Source organism: Gossypium raimondii, chromosome 10, assembly GCF_025698545.1.
Source record: "Gossypium raimondii isolate GPD5lz chromosome 10, ASM2569854v1, whole genome shotgun sequence".
In the NCBI taxonomy this organism is placed as follows: Eukaryota; Viridiplantae; Streptophyta; class Magnoliopsida; order Malvales; family Malvaceae; genus Gossypium; species Gossypium raimondii.
The window spans coordinates 38,393,934-38,412,416 of NC_068574.1; the positions used below are offsets into that span (position 1 = coordinate 38,393,934).

Below are 18,483 nucleotides of genomic sequence, written 5' to 3' on the forward strand. Positions count from 1 at the left end.
TGATTTTGGTTCAGATAGGTAAGTCTCGATTTTGGTAGCATCAAGGAAATGAGACCATAGATATCGCTATTGTAAGATGTTAAGTCACGTCAAGGCAGATTGTTACAAACTACGAAATAAAAGGGTTGTTGAGAGCAACGGGGAAGATTTAACTGGTGTTGATTTGACCAATGACAAGGGTGGTGATTTCTTGTTGGTGTTAACAAGTGAAAGCTTTGAGTTTATGTCTGAGTGGATCCTAAATTCGGAGTGTTTTTTCCACATGTGTCCTAATAAGGACTGGTTCTCCACATACAGTTCAGTTGAAGGTGGAGTTGTGTGCATGGGGAATGGTTCACCCAGTAAGGTAACCAATATATTGGTACTGTTCAGATCAAGATGCACGATGAGACAATTAGGACATTGTCAGATGTCAGACATGTGCCTGACTTAAAGAAAAATATTATCTCATTGAGAATTTTGAACTCGAAGGGTTGTAGAATTAACTTTCGAGTCAAGTAGAATTAAGGTATCCTGCGGGGCTCTCGTTTTGATGAAAGAAAAGAAGATTTTCAGTCTTTATGTTCTGGAATGATCAACTGTGACCGGTGAAACAAGTTGTCCCTCGTCTGTTAAGGAGTCTAAGTCGACTAGTTTGAAGTAGAGACAACTTGGTCATAGGAGGGAAAAATGTATGATCATTTCGTATAGGAGAGGTTCTCTTTTGGATGCAAGTTTTAGAAAGAAGGCGTTGTGGAAATACGAGTCATGGTGGAGATTTGTGGAGTTATGCCTCATATTTTTCGGCTTTTCTTCTCACAGTTAAACTTTGTTTTTAGTTTCCCACTTAAACTCTGATTAGTGTAGGTTATTTTAATATTATTTGACCTACAAATTTAGACTATAAATAGGTCATTTTTCCACCCTAGAAAAATAACTCATTACACATTTAGGTATTAGTTTTTACAAGCTTTCAGAGAATTTTGTGTTTACGTTTTGAGGGTCCTTATTTCAGGTTTTGGGGTTTAGTTTTATCTCTATTTTTTGTACTTTTCATTTTTTCCATTTTAGTGAAATTATCTTTACCCATGGTTTTTCATTCTCTTTGGAGGGGTTTTCCACGTAAAATATTTATATTCGATTTTTTCAATTTCTTCATTATTTTACTTGTTCGTTTCTTAGCCGGGTTTATCCCAACGCAACTCTGTATGCATGGTGATCTTTCCGCCAATTCCACTTCTAGAAGTATTAATTGGACTCCTTTTGTTGTTTATGATGTTCGTAATGGTCCTGTTTAGGACCTTTTCCTATTTTACAATGAAATAATCTCCTCTAGTGATTAAAAAAATGCACCTCTTTTTTTTTTTAATCGTTTTCGTAAACTGCTTTAATTACCAACTTTTACGAGGTCAAGGAAGCATTATAATAATATGAATTCCACACCAAACTTTGAAAAAGTATGACAAACTTATGAAAATATGATACTCAGGGTCTCTAAAAGCAGATTGCTCTTCGTGGAGCAGTCAAAAATCACATTTTGCCTTTTCAATCATTCAAATTAAATTTGATTACTCTTCTGCGTTCTCTCTCTCCCTCTCTATGTATATATTTCAAATGATTTCAATACAGAAAATGCTATAATTATTAAAAGTAAAATTTTAAAAATGAAGACGTGTTACAACGTTTCATATTCATTATTTAATCATTTAAATTTGTTGAATATATTTTATATTTTTTATCTAACTCTGGTGTAGTTTACAAATTTTATGTCGGTTGTTTTCTCACTTGAAATTGTTAGAACTTGAGACTAATATAAATCTATAATAACTTATTCAGTGTTTTAATTTTATAAAATAAATTATTTTAGTTATTCATTTAATTTTTCATTTTTTAATCTTTAAATTTGTATTGTTTATCAAATTATCTTAAAGTGGATGGAAAAATTAATATATGTTAACTTTGGTGATATGAAATATGTAGATTATCATGTGAATGTTATGCCAACAATTAATTAATTTTTTAATTTAAAAATATCAAAAATAAATTTAAAAATAAAAAATATCTAAAATTATTTAAAATTACAAAATGATAAAAATATTTTTAATATTTTAAAATTTTAAAAAATTAATTAATTACTAATATGACATATATATAGATTGCCACATGGATATCATGTCAGTAAAATTAACACACATTTCATCTATTTTAGAGTAATTTAACAAATAATGCAAGTTTAAAAATTAAAAGTAAATAAATAAATGAAAACTAAAATAACTATTTATTTGTAAAATTAAAAAATCACATAAATATGATAAGCATGGAAAAGCATTGGTCAGAGTAGTCAAGATGAGATCAAAGGTGCTTAAAGACTAGGATGATGTTCGGCCCTACAACTTCAGGGTGTTATTCCACAACTTTAATTGATGACTCTTTCCTCTTTATCAAAGCTGTCAATTAAGAAAAGGATACATTTAGGTGATAAATGACATGGTGAGGCTAAACAAAATAAAAGGGAATTTGAACTTTAAAACTGACTCCATTTTGTAAAATAAACAAAACAAAAAGAGGTTCTGATTCATTGAACACCACTGATTAAGGGGCCAAGGCCACCTGCCTCTTTGGATTCGCCAAATGAGTTAAGTCCTAGTGGAAGTAGTATTTGGTCTCACGTTTCGGATGACCTTAATTGTGAATCCAAAATACACCAAAATTAGTGGTCGAATTATCCAGTGGAAGTCGTATTTGGACTCACACGTTTTCCACCCTCCGGTCCAATCCAGAGTTTGGACTGCTGTTTTTAAAATGCCCTCATAACCCTGTGTACATTAGTCTAGTTTCATTGTTTTTGAGTGATTTTAAAAATTTTGATTTAATATATATATATATATTTAGAAATAACGGCATCACGTGATTAATTTAGTAATTTATTGATAAATTATTCTATCCCTTAAAAATAAATCATGCATTAAATTTGGAGGTTTTTCATAGTAGAGTAATCGTGAGACATCATTAGGAGCATATTTTGTCATTTGGTCGACAACTTCATTTAGAGATTTAGGAACACGACAAAAATAGACTTTTTAGTTTCGGGTTAAGAATTAATGAATTAGGCGCAATTCCATCAAATTTTAATTAAATAATTTGATATTTAGTATTGTTGTCAAAAATATTTTTAAAAATAAATATTCATTTTAGATATAATATTGTGAAGTAAAATATGCATTTAAATAATGTTGTAGGCATGAGAACTTAGGTTCGATCCAAGTAATCCTATTCCTCCCCGCTATAAAGAAAATTGTTAATATTATTATATTTTAGTAAGAATATAAAATAATTTATTATAATTAATTATTAATATTTTGAAATATTTGTAAGAAATTAATATTAATTATTTGTAAAATTTTATTCGAATATATAATCTACATTTTAAATATTATTAAAATATAACCATTACAAATTTAAATATATAAGTTTATATATTTGAAATAAATTTCAATAAGAAAATAATTGTATATCTAATATAAATATTACATATATAAAACGCATTGTATCATAAATAAGGGTTAAAAATGTTGTTGGGCTCCAAAAGTGTTTTTCCCCCAAAAAAATTAAAAAAAAAATTCTTTTGTTTTAGGTTCAAAAGCAACTTTAATATTAAAAGTTGAGTGTTTAGCATTGTTTATGGCTCCAAAAGCACTTTTAACCCCAAAAAGCATGTTTGATTAGCAATGAGAAATGAAGCCTAGGATTAATTCTTAATCCATAAAGTTGATTAAAAATGTTTCGATAGTTACATTAGACTTTAATTATTTTTGGAGTCTATCAAGATCAAACTCTTAAACAGTAGGCAAGCTCTCTTAGCATTGATTTTTCTATTTACAAGATTTAAATCCGAATTATTGAGCTCTTTATCACTCGACCCAAAAATCATTTATCAAGTACTTTTTTATATCATAAATTGTTGGGGTTAGTTAAATTCTAATCCATTCCTTCTGATTATGACTTTCTTTAGTTGAAACTAAAACATGTTATTCGTTCGAATGTATTATTATCAAATTATTTTTGTTTCATGTGAATATGTGATATGATAGTCATAATTTATTGTTTAAGTATAGTATTTTATTCATATGCAAGCAAGTTTCGCTCAATTGGAAGGTTGAAGTTTTTGAAACTTTGTGTGGGTTCTTTTTAAAATTTCTTTCAGTATAATTATAAGTGTCTTTATTCATTTTACAGGCTTGAGCTTATTAATCATGTATTTAGGTAAAACCTCTAATAATATTGAATTCAAAATCGAATTTGGTCTAATACCCGAAGAAAAAATCTACTTCCACTGTTTTCTAACCTCTAGATTTATTAAATAGTTCTAATTAATTAGTTAAATTAACTCTGATAGAAACTATAAAATAAATGGAAAATCATTTGAGAGCTATTAATTTATCAAGTACTGTGCATGGCCGTCAATATTGGATTGAACAATATCGTGAGAAGTCAACGTATAACAGTAAAATAAGGCAAACATATATTATCAATTCGTATTCGATATGGGGTATCAAGACTTGTCTTACAAAACCTATCTTCAGTGTCCTAAAAGTTCCTCAAACAACAGGGAAGATCAAGTTGATAGGGACAAACATTATGGTGCAATATCAAATGTCTATTCATATATTAATATATATTCCGCTCGTACCAAAATGTGTAAGAATCCAAATTACACTTTAAAAATGCTTTTTTATTTTAGCTATAAATGGCTAAGAAAGTTCGTTGCAGAGGAGATATCAATATTCGCAGTCAAACCACGTTCTTCAGGTTCACATCTGTTAGATCCGATTTGGCTGAATACAAAGTTCACCATATAATATATAATATAATATTAATATATGTAATTCCTTAATTCCATGGTGGAATCGTGGATGAGATCATTTTTTCAACTATAAATACCTTTACCAATTGAACCCTAAAACTACACTAAAGTTCATTTCGAGGTTTAGGGTTTTGGTTCAACTTGACAGGGATCTTTAACATGGAGGATCCAAACAAAATTAAGGAAAAGGATGAGAAAGCAAAAGAAGAAGTACGATATAGGGGAGTGAGGAGAAGGCCATGGGGAAAATACGCATCTGAAATTCGAGACCCTACAAGGCAAGGTGCACGTTTATGGCTTGGGACATTTGACACTGCAGAGGAAGCTGCTCGAGCCTACGATCGAGCGGCCTTTAATCTCAGAGGTCATATGGCAATCTTGAACTTCCCCTGTGAGTACTATGCTCAACTTATGCGGGGATCATCATCATCTCCATCTCCATCCCCATATCTATATCCTTATCCTTCTTCTGGTAATGTCCATAAGAGCTTTGACAAAGGAAGTTCATCCTCCGTTGGACAAGAAAAGCAGGTTTTCGAGTTCGAGTATTTGGATGACAAGGTGTTGGAGGAGCTTCTTGAAACTGAAGACGAGAAGATTAAGAAGAAAATGATGAGAGACTGAAACTTCTTACTCATGTTCACTGCATTTTGGTTTGTTTGATTTCTCTTTCATTTCCCCTTATTTTTCAACTAAACTACTAAGCATACAAGTATGAGTTTCCGCACTTTGATTATGATTATGATCATTATGATAAATAAATTTTAAAGTTTATTTATTAATAAAAGATTGAATTGTTTGACCTAATTTAATGCCAACTAATTGAACTTGACAAAAGAAATGCAGTTTTTTAGTGTTGAAATTATCATTATATAGAGGAACCCTAATTCAAGATTTTGAAGGAGCTAGCTAGGACCATGAGTAATGGTTTTAAGGTACGTTATAGTATACTTAGTATATAGGGATTTAATATATAATTTTTCAGAAAACAGAAAAGAAAAATTTGATTGCTAAAACAATGACTTCGTTTAATTATTGTTAGTTGTATATGTTAGAGCAATGCAAACATTAATGTTTTGACCAAATGCAGTTGTTTTAACATAGTGATATATAATTTTAAGTTATATGCTTTCTAGATAACATGCAGATAAATACTATAACAAAAGAGTAAGAGTAAGGGATTTAGATTAGTTTTGGATAGGATGCCTTTGTTAGGGATCTATGTTAAACTGGTTATGTTTTCTAACAATATCATCTGTAATTGGTAAAAATACCTCTCCCCTTCCTCTCAATTTTGAAATTGAGAAAGTTTCTCTAGAAAAATTGGAGTAATTTAATCCTTGCCAATTTTAAATGTGAGCAATTAAGGACAATTAATCACAATGTTAATGTATTTTGTCAACGGTGCATACTTTTGATTCGTATAATAATAAAATTAACCCTTGATATTTACATGTTTTGTTAATTTTGTCTTGATTCTAAAAAATCAACAAATTTAGCCTCTACATTTACACATTTACAAAAATATTGCAGGCTAAATTTGTTAAATCATGACCAATTTGATAGAATGTGTAAATTATGGGAGCTAAATTTATTATTATACCAATCAAATTTATGTAAAAGTTGTCCTCGTTACTCATTTTTGAAACTAATAGGAATTAAATTACTCTAATTTTTTAGAGGACCAACTTGCTAAATATCGAAATTGAGAAAAACTAAAAAAAAGGAACAATTTGGATATGGGTATATATGTGAGGTTTGATTCTTTGAAAACACTCAGCTCCAAATTCAGGATAACATAGAAGAAGATTTGTGTTATAGTAATTAGTTGATAAGAAGCTATTCATTTATCTCAAAATAATATCCTTTTCAGATTGCATTGTCTATTTGTTCCAGTATCCTCTACAAGAGAAGTTGATCTCTGATAATAAAAAAAGAAATATTTTGGTCTATTTAGAATCTTCTTTAAATTAAGCAATCTTTCACGTTATGGAAAATGGTGAAGATGGTGCATGAGATGCAAAGCAAAGACCATGAGAATCAATGGTGGACAGATTACAAAAGAAGGTCTAAAAATATAATCTTGTTTGCTTTGTTAAAAGTTGCTTTTAATGTTTCTAAACAGGCATATTTATCCCATATAATCCGAGTTGAAGGATCTTGATTCCTGAATGAGAGTCTTCTACACAGTGAAATAGCATTGGTGATATATACTTTGGCAATAAAATGGCCCCAAAAGATTTTAGTTTTCATCTTTGCCTTGCATAAGAAAACAAATCTAATTGGATTTGACGTAAAGATAACAAATGGAGATGGTTACACGTGATGTTGTTTTCGTTTAGAAAAGACTTTACATGGAGAAGGGTGAATTGTTCTGCCATTTAAGACCAAGTTAAGCACTCTGCGTAAGGAATCGGCAAATGATTCCAATACACAAGCGTTAACTATTAGATAAGGTCTCATTATGAAAAGTTGAAGGTTTTGATTTGTATTTATTATCTCAAAATAGAAGTAATTTAATACTGTTAACGTAAGTTTCAGTTATTATATAAAATATGAGTTAAATATATATAGATATTCAAGTAATTAATTTATAATTAATGGTTTATAAAATAGAAATTAAGGTTAATGTACAAAAGCTACATATTAAATTTATGTTTCCTAAATTAAAGATAATGTAACTTTTTGACATCTTATTTCTAAAATAAAGAGAAACACATTCACTAAAAGTTGTATGCTAATTTAGAATATTGAAAGCATAAAACTCAAGTATTTCAACATATTGATAAATTTATGTACACATCTAAAACTAGTTTTTATCTTTAATGATCTCACATTATAAATCTTGGTTTATAAAATTTATATCAAATTTATATAATTTTAACAAGTGTCATCAAATTAAATATCACCATGTCAAATAAAATCAGATTAATGAATTGATTTATTGTTATTTTTTAAGGGCTGTATTGATTGGTTTTTTTTGTTTTCTAACCTTTTGGCTAGCTTTGACACTTTCGGGTTCTATTAAAAAACTTTATTCTGACGAGAAAAAAAAAAAAGACACCCGAAAAAAATATGTCGATGTATAAAAATTTAAAAATTCAAGGCATACGCCAATGTAAGCACTAAAAATGTACTAAAGACCAACATTATATATATATATAAAACCTATTGAACCATATTCAAGGAATCATGATTTACACCCATTGAGATATGTAAAATAAACCCAAGAGCAATAGATATCCGAAACACCAGCCCAACCTTTCATGTAACTTATGTAATATTAATATTCATCGGTTTAAAAGAAAGTTAATATTGATCAAAAGTATAGCTTAAGTAAAGGCAATATTACTTAAACTATTGATATTGATAGAGCCAAATCAAGTGATGGATAACCCGTTAGAGATTGAATTAGAAGGGAGGATTTTTCATAATTAAGGGCGCATATTCATTTCTCGTTTAAGATGGAGGTTAGGGAACGATGGGGTGAGGAGGCCAGATCTCAAGACTCCCTAGATGATGGGGGGAGTTGGGTCATTGGAGAGTTTTTTTGTGTGGATCAAAGTGAGGAGAATGGTTACTAATCTTTGGGCAAATTAGGAGATGATATTTTTAGTGAGGTGAATTGGCTAACAAAGATCCAAAATGTAGATTGTTGGAAAAATCAATTAAGAAAATAATGTTGGTAACAAAGTAGATGTTTAAATTTTTTTTTCTTAAAATTAAGCCTTGTGATATTTATAGTAATAAACCTTAGACTAGATTAGTACATCTGCTTTGTACGAGGCGATCTAGGTCGTTTCCTAGCTTTCTTCCAAACGGTCCACTTCATTATTCTCGAACCCTGACTTGCTTAGAGCATGGGCCCTAACTCCACAATCTGATCATGTTGAATGAAAACTTTAATTAATTTTCTGTGAGAAAATTAATTCTCTATGTAGGAAACCAAAACTTTGAGCTTTCAAGAAAATATAATTTATTCTGTAAATAAATTTCCTCTATTTTCTAATAGAGTAACGACACTCAAATATGAATAATTGGTATGTGTTTAGCTCATCCCAAAGTATCTATTTATAGGAAAAAGTACAGGAGTTTTACTTGAACAATAGATAAATAAATAATAATATTTTAATAATAAAAATACAATTTCCTACTTTAGGAAATACTAGGGGCAGCAACATCATCCTATTTGGGACTAGGGTTTACCACCTCACTCATGTAGATGGGCTTATTCGGCCTATGTCTTATATTGGTTACAATTATATGTGTTATCTAGACTTTTAACCAACACATGTAGTTTAACCAACCTAATAATTATTTTTTCTATTTCCCAAAGTGTTAATTAATCCAGTTAAATTATTTTCTCAACTCAATTTCAGTTCCGTTAAAGTCATTATAATTTTACCATATTAGAATCTATGTAGAAATATATTTAATTGCCTTGTTCAATAAAAATGTGATGACTAACTAATTAATTTTAATTTTTAAGTCATCTTTTGAACTTAGCGAAATTACACGTTCACTACAAATAATGACACATGCAATTTATTTCTCTCTATTTTCGTTTTCATTCGTTCCATATTATCGGCTCTACATGCAATTCATTTTGAGTTATGTCGAGCTAGAGGAGAGATCAATTAGACATATATAATAAGGGTTTAAATAATTTGTAATTAAGTTTTGACTCTTCATCTATTAATTATAACATTACTTAATCATAGAGTCATTCCACTAAAATACCATGATTGAATTATATATCATTATGAAATCAACCTTAATAAGTGTTTATCCAAAGACCTTATCATAATCATTTATCTCTTTGGGTTAAATTCGTTCACCCAAATGATCATATTTTATCTCATGGTAGTCATTACATCTTCTGTAACATCCAGCTTTGGTGGGTCCTAAATTTGGCGTGTAAACCGAAAGAAATTTGACTGGCACAGTCCTATTTACCCAATTGATGCCCTTGGCGTATACATTGGGTGAATAGTTAACGTTGGTAGGTAGGGATTTAACACCCCAAAAATGGCTTAAACGCTATGGTCGTGTCTGGCGATATCACATTGAAGCGTTTTTTTCGAAAATATAGTTTCATTAAAAAAATAACCCGTTCTATATTAATTCTCGTTTATTGAAAACTCAAGTTGTTTTTAGCAGTTTGTTGATCATATTAGTTTGTTGCTATATTTAAAACATTGTTTGATGCCAAAGCTTTTACAGTATTTTACAAAAACGTAGTGTCTTGAAAAGCATTCATCTTTTGAAAATCCGCGTCCTACTACTATCAGTAAGATTTAAAAAAAATCCCAAATTAAAAGTTAACAATTTAAAGAGGCTTTATTACAACAAATACCCAAGTTAAATTATTATCAGTAAAAATCCAATATAGAAGTAGGTGTGGTTGTGTGATCACCTCCGAGTCTCTCACAGCACTGGTTCCTAAGACTGAGGATTGCTTGTAAGATAAATAGAGGAGTGAGTTTACGAACACTCAGTGTGTAACCCCATATAAGTAAAATAGCCAATTAGGCCCTAGGCAAATGCTGATGCAGGCCTAAGCCCAATTCAATAATGATTCGATTCGGTTTGGCCTTAGCCTATTACGATGTCGATGATCGATGATCGAGATCGGTGTGGGCCTTAGCCCATTACAATGATAGTAACAGTTCAGACATGCAATTAAATATCCTACCCAACCAACCTCTACACTCCAATCCGTCTATCCCAGCACTCCATGTGGGGATAATATCACCCACCCATCCCTACACTCCAAAATTAGCATCGGTTGCAAAGACTAACAAGATTTGCAGCAGAGTGCCAAGACAAAGACACTTCCTCCAATCATAATAATCCCATTCCCATGCAACATATCATACATGTATGCAACATATATATATTGTGGCATGCTTATATACAGTCATACATAACATAAAACATACAGTCATTTTATAACATAGGGCATAACAGTAATTTCAAATCAGTTTGGGAGTCTAAGTCTACTTACCGACCCATCAATAGGTCCACAGTCATCTCGGGCGACTAGTGCAACCTTATCAGTCAAACAGTGAAATCGGTCCCAAGGCCCATAATGTGGGCCCACACACTCGTGTGGCTCACATAGCCCAGAATTGGTTTCGGTCATGAAATTACTCAGTTTGGCCCAATTTTCTCCACACGCTCGTGTGGTTTACCCGTGTGGGGTCCACAAGCCCGTTGGGCCCATACAGCCCATTTCGACCCATCGTGGCCTAAAACGACCTAAGACCACGAAATCGCTCATGGTGGCTACAACAGTCTAATGCTCATATTTTTTTGTGTTCGATTTACCACACGAGCGAGTGCACTCTTGTAGCATCAATTGCCATAATTTTCAACTTTTGTCGGTTTACGTTTTAGGCAGGGTTTACACACCTTGTTTCTATTCGTCACGAATAGTCGCTCAAGCACTCACGAACCTTCAATCAAACCACGGTGATTCCCATGAATCTAGTCTTTAGCGATTGATTGGGAATTCCTTGAATCCTTCCTTAACTGCCACACAATTGCTATCAGTTATCACTTAAGGCAGAAGAAGAAAGAAATAATGATTCGCTTATAGAACTTATCGCAAGAGACCAAGAAAATCGAATAGTGGAGGGATTCGACACTAGCACAACCCCTCACCCTCGATTTAAAGTTGTCAACAACAATTAAACAAACCCCACTTCAGTAACTCAAAAGTCGAAACTTCGAGTGCTATACTCACTGACCGAAAAGAAATGAGCAAAGTCAATCGGCAAAAAAAGAGGAATGGTTTCAGTAGTGGTCAGAACTGGAAATCGACAGCACAACACTAGAGGGAGAGAAGAGGAGATGAAAAGAAAAGAATGGTGCATTCGGCCAAAGAGAAAGGTTGTCAAAAAGTTAAACGAAAGAATGTGCAACACCCTTACCACATTCGGCTTCAAGCAAAAGAGAGGAAACGACATTACGAAAAACCCAAAAACGAAGAGAAGAGGTTTCGGCTGAGGTAACAACACAAACAAAGCAAAATCGAGAAGAAAATGAGAAGCACCCCTCTATCTGAATTCTTGAGTGCCACAGAGTCCACTTTTGGCACAACATTCCCTCTCCCCTCAACCCTTGATTTTCTCCTGAAATCCCTGCTCAAACCTCTCCATCTGATCACACCTCCCCTCAACCACTCAATTTGAATTCCTCTTAACCACTTCAGTGTTTCAGTCAAACCACAACACCTCTCACGGCACAGCAACAAAATAAATACTCCCTTGCCTCCACCAAGCTATGAACCTCAGTCCTCTAGCATAGGTAACACGTCACTTACCCCCTAAACCAGCAGGCTTTTTGCGTCTTATTTTACCTACAATAATTTAAAAGCCTACTAATTATAGGCAAGGCTTTTTCCCTAAAAACAAAACTTTTTGCACAAGTCTAGGCTTGAACCCAGGACTTCTCAGACACTCCCAGACACACCCAAAACACTTAACCACTGAAACAAATAGATATTTGTGCAACAAAAAAACAAAAATAGTTACTTGGATTTTTGGGGCATTACAGGGATTGTTATCTGAAGGTGTATAGATGCGAAGAAGAAGAATCTTGGCAAGAGTATCAAAGGTTTCTGGAAATAGGTATCGCCAAAGAAATAGTACGTCAAGTTTACTTAATTACTATGTCGGTTAAGTTCTAACAACATGGTCAAGAGCGAATGAAAAGATGAACTAAATATACTAAAAGGTAGATTCTTGCATACGTTTCTCTACAATTGCAAACCATTTATTGGGCAGATTAAAAAGGGATTGTGACACGTATGTGGTCATCCTATGAGAACGTGAGATTTTATATATTGATAAGGGCTTAATAATTAAAACTGAGAGAGTTATCTTTTTCCTTCCATTCTAAGATATTAGGATTAATTTGCTTGGAGCTAAGGATGGATCTTCCTTGTTAAGCTGGAGCTCAGGATCAAAGTTCTAAAAGGAAGTTATTTCACATCTTGGGTAAGTGTTAACTTTTGTAATGATAAGTTGTTAAGAGGGTGAATAGGAAAATGGTAAAGCAAAGCTTTGCATGAGGATTTTCTAGGTATGAGATGATGATAAAGATAATATGAATGAGTTTTAATATTATTCTTATAACTTGCAAGAAGTGGATTGTTGAGGTTTTTGGATGGATGTTGAGATCTGGAAATTAAGCTGTTGTTCATGAGTATCAGGTGAGTCCCTAAGCTGACTCATGTCTATGTATACTAGTTTATTCTATATATTGGTTTATTCTATATACTTTTGTGAAGAACTATATGCACTATAAACTAAGATTAGAAAAGGATGGTATGATGAATATGTTGATATATGAATGTTGGATAAGATTTGCATGTATTGTTTGTATGAATCTTCCAAGTAGAGAGTATGTGATAAGAAATTTGGAGTTGGAAATATGATTGTAAGAGCATGTCTAAAATGTATGTTAAGTTTGGTGCTAATGCATGAAAGGTATGTCATGTGAGTTTGTGTTTGTTTATTGTGGTGAGGTCTAAAAAGGGTCTGTCGGGATTTTAAACATGATCTCTAGAAGGAAAAGTCCATGGCCATGATACCATATTGTGTAAGACCATAGTTGGGCTATAACATCATATAGAAAGAACTAAAGGAAGGTGATTACCTAAAGAGGGTTCTCTATGTGACCTAGGATGATGAGGGAGAAACCTCACGATATGTGAATCTAGGTGAATCCCTAACGCAAACACGCTAGAAAAAAGAAGCCTTTGTGGTGATCTATGAAATGGAAGCCTGTGTGGTGGATCACAAAATGAAAGCCCTTGTGGCAATAATTTGAATGAAACACCTCCATGGTGAACTTTGAGAAGATTCCAATGTAACGCACTCTGAAGTAATAGTACCCATAACGAACTCGGAAAGGAAATGCTTGGCGTGTAAGGATGAGACTTTCAGTGGCAAACTTTGTATCAAATGGTTTTGGCGCGACTAGTACGATTCACAAGTGCAATTGGATATATAGAGGAAAACGGGGACTTTAAAAAGGATTCAAATTGAATAATTGAAAGAGGTATCTATCACTTGTGTATGTCAATCATGAATTATTGAAGGAGCAAAGACTTGAGTATGTATACAAGAATAACAGTGGCTGTCTGTATGGACCTTTGGAAAGGAAATGGGCAAGCAATCGTGAAAGTTCATCACAAGGAACATGAGTGATGTATTGAAGACGAGAAGAGTAAAACATGATTTCAGAGTAGGATACAGTAACTATGGTATAAAGAATGGAACTCTAGAAAAGTATTCGTTAAAAGACAAGCTAAAAGATAAACATAAAATATGGTTATTTGAATTACCAAATGAGATGTGCAACATGAACCAGGTCATTGATGTTTATCTCTCTAAGTTCTTATAAACTTACCTTCGTGTATTACGTTGCAGGTAAGTTGCGATGGGTCCATGCCAGGAGGGGCAATGCCAAGACTATGCCAAAAGAGTGGTGTATTGGGCTATTATGCATATAGAACAAGTTGGCAGCATAAATGCAATCAACATTTTTGCATAAAAGTCTATGTATTGAAATGTTGTAAATAAGTTATGAGATTAGTTAGAATTTCCTTATAAGTAAATTACCAAGTACTACAATTATTATTATCTAGTGTATAATCACCTGTATTTTAGTTCAGGAGGTATGTAAGTAAGTTGTGTTCATTGAAATTTGTATAAGTAGATTAAGCCTACATTTGTATTGGAATGGTAACAACCGAGATTCAGATTTGGTTTTATCAGATCGAGTTTGGGGTGTTACAGCTTCCTTTTTAGTTTATCATGTAATGCCAATAAGAGGATACCATTAACTCTCTATTGGACTCTAAATTCCACTATTGTAAATGTAGTTATGTCCTACAAAATTCATATACCCAACATACTATTAAATCTTTGTATTTTACTAATGTCACTCTTTTATGGTGAGTCATAAGTCTACAGATGAAAAGCAAGGCGGAATCGCTATTGGGATTTTGAAAGAGTTCCAAAAAAGTTCCAGAGACAGTTTACCTAGTGTATGTCGAGAATTAGACTCGGGCTAAGTTGCATTGGCTTTTGTAACAAGGTACAATTAAGGAGTATGTGAAGGAGTAGGGGAGACTACTCGATCGAATCAAGTGAAAAAATTTCAAGCTGATCAAGTTGACGAGTCCTATTTTATAATCCAAACTCGATTTGAAATTTTTCGAATCAAGTTGACTGAAATAAAATTCGAGTCGAGTCGAATCGAGTGAAATTGTTCGAATTAAATTAAAAAAATTAAACATGTCAAATTAAAATACTGATACCATATAATTAATTACATGTTAAAGCACATAAATTTGAAACCATATGTATTTGAAAACTTTTCCAAAGAAAAATAATAAAAATAATAAGATACTTTAGTATGATAAACTTGAATCATTATTTAACTTATTTAGGTCCCCAAAATTATAATTTTAGAAAATTTTAAAATTTTAACTTTCATTATATATATATTTTAAAATTTTCTATATTTTAAAAAAATTTGGAATTTTACAAATATTTTGAATTTTAAAATTATTTTGAATATTTGAAAATTATTGTAAATTATTTTGTAATTTTTGTTGAGAGAGAGACTAATTTGCTTATTTTCAAAATTGACAGGGGCTAAAGGAGTATTTATACCAATCCGTTATTCGAATTGTACAATTCAACTTGACCCGAACTCAAAAATCGAATTACTTATTTGAAGTTACTCAAATAACTTGATTTGATTAACTCAAAATTCATTTTTTTATTTTTTCGAATCGAATCGAGTTTTGCTTACCCCTATGTAGGAGTTCTAACAGCATCTTGACGTGAGTCCATCAACACAAAAAAAATTAATAATCTAGCGGTGAACTGCATGTGTGACAGGTCGAGCTGCAATATTTTCAGTGTTACAATGGAACACTCGAGTGTTCCAAGGATAGAATCCAAGAGAGTTCGAGGACTAAGTGGTTCTTAACTAACAAGCATGGAACAAGGAAGTCTAGCTAACTACTCGTTAAGTTCTATATTATGATAATTCACGATCAGGGTTAATTAAGCTAAGTAACTATCTAACACTAACAAGGACCAAATTGTAAAATCGTAAAACAACGAAATTAACAATCGAATAAAATAAAATGGTTGGTTGACTTTTATTTTACTGATTAATCTTTAGATTAGGGATCTAAAAAGCCTAAAATTCTAATTGACTCAATTTTACCTTTTAGTCATCATTTTACCAAATTAGATGATTTGGTCCAGTTTATCTCTTGACCTGACCAAACTAACTCGAGATAAACAAAATCTTAGTCTCACCTATCTATTGTTCCCTTAAAGGTGTCAATTCTATGTTTTAAATTTTATTAAATTTAGTCTAAATTTTACAATTTAGTCCCTGTACCAAAAACTAACAATCAACATTTTAATCAACCAACCACCATAAATTTAATTACCCAACATCATTTCCATACGAACAACAGCTCAATAAACATTCAAAGCGTATACTAGATTAAGCACAAAAAGTAGGGATAAAAAAAGCTTAGTAATTTTTTTATGGATGCTTGAGGGAGAAGATGCAGGCAACAATAGAGGTGAAAAAATTATTAGCAAAGATCATATTTTTAAGCTTTTAAAATGAAAATGAAGCTGAGATATATTAAAACTCTCGGATGAAATTGAAAATACAAGCTAAAGTTTGAGTACTAAAATGTAAATAATAGTTAGCTACAATAACAACTAACTAACAACTAAAAACCGTAAAAGTGATAAACTAAAACCCTAAAAAGATGAAGAAGAAATAACTACTTAGTTAAAAATTGATAAAAAAAAAAGTGTGTGGAATAATGTTAAAGGTGATTCCTTTAAAGCTATCAGCCAACAATTGAATACAACCCAAAATTTTTGGATAAAAGTGTCTTAAGACGTTGAATTTTGATTAGGGTTGGTGTTGGACAAAAACTACCCATGTAGCCAATTTTTTCCTCATCCAGTAGTGGTATTGCGACACCTAGGGTTCGGTGTCACGATACCCATCCTCGGTGTCGCGATATCACTAGAGTTGGCCTCAATTTTCTTCACTTTAGCAGCTTCAGGGGTATGACGACTTCAATGGCCTTAGTATCGTGATAGCCACACTGAATGATAATTTCCTCGAGCTCAGGTCATTGTCAACTTCCTACACTGACTCAATCACGTCGTTACGTCCCCCGTGGCACCATTTGGCTAATTTGAGTATCAAAAGGGCATAAAACTAATAAAAATAATTTGTTAATAACAAAAGCTAAAAATCAACAGAAGTAAAGGAAAGACACCTAAATTGCTTGAGAATAAGCTCCTCTAGTGTAATGGAGAGCTTAATTTGACGTATCAAATTACGGTAGATCAAGTTCAGTGAACTAATGTTCTAGATTTCCAATTTGAGTGATAATGAGACATTCTTTTGGTTCATGGATGAGTTGAAGTTGTGGGCCAAGCAAGAAGTGGAACATTAAGGGCTCCAAGAACTGGCCAAAGCCATGATCGTAGTAGAGTCATTAATCATGTTTGGTCTGAGGAAAGACAAGTTCGAGTCTTCCAAGCCCAAGGAGATAAGCAATGGAGGGTGAGATAAAGAACAAGTTAAAAATGACAATGGTGGTAATAGTGGCAATGGGAAACCACAAAATTGAAATGGAAAGCCCAACAATAAACCCAATGAAAAGAAGAATGAGAAGGAGTCAATGTAGTGATTTTTATGTTGGGGAGTTATTATAAAATTCTAATATATTAATTATTATTAAAATTAATTATGTTCATTAGTTATTATTTTGAATATTGTTAATTTATATTAATTGTATAAAGTAAAACTATATCATATGTTGAGTATGCTAAAATGCTTTAATTATGATTTAAATTTTTATTATTATGATATTTGAATATATAAGCTAATATCTTTTAATCATATTCAATAATTCAAATAAAAATATTATTTACATTAATTACTATAATTAAAAATAAAATATTTAAAAATTAATTCAATATCGATACATAAAATAAAATCTAAATTAAAAATTAATCTTAGTTTAAAATATGAACTCTATAGAGATTAAAGTAAATGCTCGAGAGTCCCCTATAAATGAGCTCATAATATTTTCATAGAAAAATAAAAGAAAATATAAATTGATTTGACTTTATCAAAGTTGGCTATCATTCATTTTCACTTATTATATAATAATATTATTACTCTTAATCACTACTTTGTTGTGTCTGGAGTTTGCTCCACGAAAGGTTTAATCCCTAAGAAAGTCCGTTTTAGGGATAAAGATGAGAGTGTCAATATGGAGTTAGATGTAGATAAAACTAAGAAACCAAAAACCTCTTGGAAAGACAAATTAGTTGGTTCTTCTTCTAACTCTGTTGGGATTGACCTAAAGAAAAAAAAAGGATTTTGAATTGTTGGAAAAAAATGTACTAAAGTCATTCATCAATGGTATTTCTTTAATCAAATTCTCAAACATAATTCAACATATTCTTATTCAAGATATGGATAACATTGATATTAAACTTTTGGGACGTAATATTGGTTTATCGGTTTTACAGAACAAAATTTACAATTTAAGGAAGCCT

The 18,483-nt window shown here is 31.8% G+C and overlaps 1 protein-coding gene across 1 annotated transcript; it reads left to right on the forward strand.

The window, feature by feature from the left end:
* The first annotated feature begins 5,002 nt into the window (after positions 1-5,002).
* LOC105776088 (ethylene-responsive transcription factor ERF098) lies at positions 5,003-5,467 on the forward strand. The gene has a single exon (XM_012598559.2). It carries the CDS (start codon positions 5,003-5,005, stop codon positions 5,465-5,467), a length of 465 nt encoding a protein of 154 aa, XP_012454013.1.
* The last annotated feature ends 13,016 nt before the right edge of the window (positions 5,468-18,483 follow it).

Excerpts from the sequence above, each read along its gene's own strand:
- LOC105776088 (XM_012598559.2), top strand. The coding sequence starts at position 5,003 with ATGGAGGATCCAAACAAAATTAAGGAAAAGGATGAGAAAGCAAAAGAA.